The sequence below is a fragment of the Uranotaenia lowii genome, chromosome 2 (genome assembly GCF_029784155.1).
Source record: "Uranotaenia lowii strain MFRU-FL chromosome 2, ASM2978415v1, whole genome shotgun sequence".
NCBI classification, from domain to species: Eukaryota; Metazoa; Arthropoda; class Insecta; order Diptera; family Culicidae; genus Uranotaenia; species Uranotaenia lowii.
Window position 1 is genome coordinate 195,717,722 of NC_073692.1, and position 5,459 is coordinate 195,723,180.

At 37.4% G+C, this 5,459-nt stretch overlaps 1 protein-coding gene across 1 annotated transcript; it reads right to left on the reverse strand.

Annotated features, from left to right (window-relative positions):
* Positions 1–310: 310 nt before the first annotated feature.
* Positions 311–1,017, reverse strand: LOC129748412 (cuticle protein-like). The gene is made up of 2 exons (XM_055743027.1): positions 895–1,017; positions 311–832 (listed from the first exon to the last, which is right to left on the reverse strand). Exons 1-2 carry the CDS (start codon positions 904–906, stop codon positions 443–445), a joined length of 402 nt encoding a protein of 133 aa, XP_055599002.1. The 5' UTR covers positions 907–1,017; the 3' UTR covers positions 311–442.
* Between the last annotated feature and the right edge of the window lie 4,442 nt (positions 1,018–5,459).

Sequence of the window (5,459 nt, forward strand, 5' to 3'; positions counted from 1 at the left end):
TGTTACTGTCCCATTTCTAAAAGAACTAAGCTTTATTGATCGTTTCTCGTGTTATGACGGCGATATTTTAAATCGTGACTCGAAAAAGGAGGGAAAAATCTGTTTCAACAGCTCTTGCATCACATGACGTGTTTTTTTTTATTCTATAAGTTATTTAGTTTATTGAAAACAAAATTCAATTGAATAGTTTGTACAGAGCCGTTTTGTTTCTTCACAATCACTAAAACATTGGCATCGAATATCCTCCGTTGAATTGCATGTAGTCAACAAATCAGTTTTCGGACGTTTTGATTATTGAAATGTTGTATAATTTATGTTTTGTCTTGTTTATCAAGATTTGAGTTTAATAAATATTTTGTCTATCATTTCAATTGTAGCTATGAGATGAACAACATGATTTATGGCACAGTTTGCAATGTCAATGCGGCGAATGGGTGATGACCTAATGATGATAGTAGGTAGGATAGGCAACCTTGGCAACCGGGACAGCAACCTTGGTCAGGACTGGAGCAACGACCTTGGCAACTGGGACTGCCTTGACGACCTTGTGTCCAAGTGGCTCTCGTCGGACGACGGCGTTGAATCCGTTATGCTCATCGGCGGTGTAGTCGACAATGCGCTGATAGCCGTCAGCATCGATCAAGGTGTACTGTCCGACGACGTTGTCTCCATGACGTTCCTCCTGCTGGCTCTTGATGTCTCCGGTGTGATCATCATGGACCGAGTACTGGAAGTGGTACTCAGCTGGGGCATCGTGGTATTCCACATGCTTGACAGCCACCGGAAGAACGACGGCACTGGCAGCAGCAACCAGAGCGAGGAGGGCGAAGAACTGTGAAATTTTTAAAATTTATGATTATAAAACTTTAACACTAAACACACTACACAACTTACTTTGAAAGACATTGCTGCGGGGGGATAGATTGAAGTTAGAACTTAAGATCGGAAAGGTAGAGAGCAAAATGATATCATTCTACGCTGACCGATCAATATTTATACCGTACGCATTCAGCAAGAACTAAATTGACCAAATTATGGGACCATTAAGAACCAAAAGAAAATCTCCATTTATCGGATTTGTCAGTGCGTAGATGCAAATGGTTACGCCTCGGCACTCAAAAACTGGTGCAGCACGTGATCAACTAGCAGGTATCTAGCTGTTGCATTTCGTATCCCCATGAAAATTGAAGGAACTTTATTAGCACTCTAAGAACTCAATCGTTTTTTTCTTTTTCCTCACCTTCCATTGCTGTTGGTTTAAGCCGCTCCGCCTAAGCAAGACAAGTTGGCGCCTTGCTCAAAGCTTAGCTCCTTTGAATGGGAATAAATCAGTGCACTGTAGCAGTGGAATAAGCTTTGGTCAGGAGCAACAATGAATAGGATAGTATCGGTAAAAAACATTGGGGCTTATCTTGGCGTCAATTTTAAACGCAGAACGTAGGTCAACAGGAATTTGGCTAATCTGATTTATTAGATTGTCCAAATTTTTCAACTTCAAATTTAAAAATGGTTTGTTAAACTGGCTCGGTTTCAATGCCTTTGCATAGCACAGGTAAATTTCATTTCGAAATTTTGCTAACTTCACTGTTCATTCCGATTTTCAAATTACATGGGTATGTTCAATGTGAAAATGTGTTTTTTTTTTATAGTTTTACGAACTTTCCAAATCATTAAGGCAGAAACACAATACAGCGTCGGTCGTCGCGTCACGTCAGCGGTCAACGCTGTCGATAAGTACTAAAACGAGGACGCGACGCACCCGACGATTTTTGCATCACAATTCAGCGTCAAGAGACATCTTAGATGTCTCTTAATGCTGAATTGTGATGCAAAAATCGTCGGGTGCGTCGCGTCCGCGTTTTAGTACTTATCGACAGCGTTGACCGCTGACGTGACGCGACGACCGACGCTGTATTGTGTTTCTGCCTTAATGTTAAAAAAAAACTATCAGTTTTTTCAGTTTTCCAAAAAAGGGGAAAAAGGGAAATTGTGATATAAGCATCCAGAGAACACATTTCCAGGTTTGTTTTTATCAAATGATTTTCCTTTAAAATCCAATCAATCCAATTGAACTTTAAGATTTCATTATCAGTCAAACCCGGATGAGCGGGAGTCCAGAGGACCGAACTTTGTTTTCTCGATTAGAGAGGTTACTCACTTATCCATGTTTGCTTTTATAGAGATTCTTGAACAATTGTTCTTCCTTATAGAGGGTTTCTTAAATGCAGTCAAAATACCTTCTCAAGAATTATATTGTACCTATATAATATTTTGACTGGAAGAGTGAACAAAATGATGCCTAACGTAATAAAAAGCCAAGTGTACATCTAACACTCGAATAAATCCATCAGTTTTTTTTTATCTTTACATATACAAATCAATTTCTGTGGGTTTGTTTGTTTGTCCTTTATAGGCTCAGCCGTCTTAAGAGCTAGAGAGCTGAAATTTGGCATAGATGCTCATTAGGATCAGGATTGCGATGAAAATTTGCTCATAGAGATTTTGAAAGCTGGGCAATTGATTTCAGTTATTGAATTTAGCGTCAGGGGTCGGCAAAAAGGTCGTCCATATGAAATTTCCGCTGTTTTTTTTTACAATATTGACGTTGTTATTTATTAGATTAAGATGAAAATTTGTACATAAAGGGTGATACGGTCATAATTTGGCCAATATCATCTTGACGTATTTCTTTCAATTTTGCATTCAATAAACCTGAACACCTCTCATTTTGAAGTTGTGTGTGTGTAGAATGTTGCTCCTATTTTGATTTTGGAATTCATTCTTCAGTTGTTAAAATGCCGTCCAAGGAAGAAGAGCAGCGAATCAAAATTTTGCTCGCGCATCGCGAAAATCCGAGCTACTCGCATGCAAAGCTGGCAAACTCGCTAAAAGTTGCCAAATCAACCGTTACAAATGTAATTAAAGTGTTTGGGGAACGTTTGTCGACAGCCAGGATGTCTGGATCGGGGAGAAATCGAAAACCGGAAGCCGCTGAAACGACAAAGAAAGTTGCCGGTAGTTTCAAGCGAAACCCTAACCTCTCTCTCTCCGAGATGCCGCAAATAAGCTGGGTGTATCGTCTACAACCGTGCATCGAGCCAAAACACGAACCAGACTATCGACTTACAAGAAGGTAGTGACTCCAAATCGCGATGATGAACAAAATACGACGGCCAAAGCGCGATCCCGAAGGCTGTACACGACGATGCTGACGAAGTTTGACTGCGTGGTAATGGACGACGAAACCTTCGTCAAAGCCGACTACAAGCAGCTTCCGGGACAGGAGTTTTATACGGCAAAAGGAAGGCGAAAAGTAGCAGATATTTTCAAGCACATGAAACTGTCAAAGTTCGCGAAGAAATATCTGGTTTGGCAAGCCATCTGTACCAGTGGCTTGAAAAGCAGCATTTTCATAGCTTTCGGGACTGTCAACCAAGAAATTTACGTGAAAGATTGTTTGAATAAACTTTCTGCGGCTGAAGAAGGTGGACAAGGTGGCTGTACAAAATCTGACGGCAGGGGTTAAGCGTAAGGCCCGGCAATTCGGATTTGGAAAAGCGGAAGCCTAACTGAATATTTTTCCTGAATTTTATACTAATTAAATTTGAAAAAGAAATTTAATTTGATTTTTAAAATAAACGATTTCACCGATTTACACGCGTTTTCCCTTGCCAAATTTTGACCGATCATCCTTTAGTAGTTTTGAGGAACGGGTAATTGATTTCAGGTATAGACTTTTTTCCTTAGTAAAATGATAGTTTTTGTGTGATTTGTATTTCGAGGTAAATTTTTGATATTTAAAAAAATAGGGACATTTTCCAAGAATAAGCCAGTCTAGAACAAAAGGGTAGAAACCCTATCAAATGGTAAATTTTGAAGAAAACAATTAAAGGGGAATAGTGCGAGGGCCTTAAGAATTGAATGAAGGTAAAATTCCAGTTTTTTTGTAGTTAAAATGTTAAAAGGAATGTTAAAAAATTTAGCCCCATAATTTATGCAGCATCATTGTCCTTCGTTCGATTTTAATTGTTGTTCGGCCAAAACACACAAACTGCCTTACTTTATCAATAACTAGCATTTGTAAATGTTATGAAAGTGTTTTGTTTTGCATTCTTTATGATCAAGAAAACTCGTTAAAACCGTCAAAATAGAGACAGATCAATGTGACCCCATAGCATCGAATTCTAAACAAAGACGAAATCGATTTTTAAATCAAATTTAAAGTAGTCTAATACATTTCTGCAACCATGTTTTACGTTCATAGAAGTCTAGTAGGGGAGATGGGGGCATAATGGCCACCTTAAGGAAAACGGTTGTTTAACCATAGAAAAGAGCTATAATATGGAGGTTACATTATTGTTTCGTGTTCAGACACTTGAAAAGCCTATTCCCTAACGGGCTGAAACGTGAAAAACTAGATAAAAACGTTAAAAAATGCATTTTAAAAAATTTTGCCAAAAGCTGAAAACCAGCCACTGTGGAGGCATAATGAGAACCCCCCCCTGAGGCAGTATGAGCACCATTAATCAGGGCAAGATGTGCGTTTTCTGCCGGGGAATCTAGCAGCGAATTCAATTCGATGAAGTCAGGTGAGTCCAGGGGCGGTCCTAGAGTTGGCTCTTGGGGGGGGTGATTTTCCAAATTTTCAAAAATCTGTCAATATGAAGGAACGTAATATCTGGTGAAAAAACGATCATTTTGAAAAAGCAAAAAGAGGGGGAGGGTTGCGGGGGGAGGGGGTGTGAGGGTTGCCATTTCCAAATGAGTACAATATAAGCTGCACACTACTCCGCCTCCCCCACTTTTCACTGAACAAAATCAGATGTATTTCGAAAAATATGAAATAAGAGAAGAATTTTTAAATCTTTTAATCAACTTTTTCATTATTTTTAGAACATCCAGCAAATCTATAATATTCACTGCAAAAAAATGTTAATATAAAGAAAATTGTCATTATTTGTATATTTGGTAGTTTTAAATAGTCACTTTTAAAGATTTTTAAAGAATTTCTTGTTATAAATGTCATTTTACAAATGAAAATTATAAGCACATTGTTGAGCTTCTGAATATAAGTGCTAGGCCAAACAAAAATTATAGTTTTGAGATAAGTTTTAGTTAATTATTGCTATGAATTTCAATTTGCTATGATTACGCAGAATGAATTTTGCATTGGGATAGTTTACTGCACAGTGATTTGGAAATTTCGTTATATTATTTTTAATTTGGAAATACAATCCTTGTTCGAAATTCTGGTTTTGATTTCTAAAATTTTTAAAATAAAAAATCAACACTCTTAATATGAATTTAGTTGAAAATAAGGTTATTAAAATCAGATACTGAAGTATGAAGCTTCTGGAACTAAATTTAAAATTCATTTGCTCTTAAATTTCATGTTAAAATACAACATTTTCAATTTTAGTTGTAATAAAACAAATGAAATAACAACAAATAAATTATAA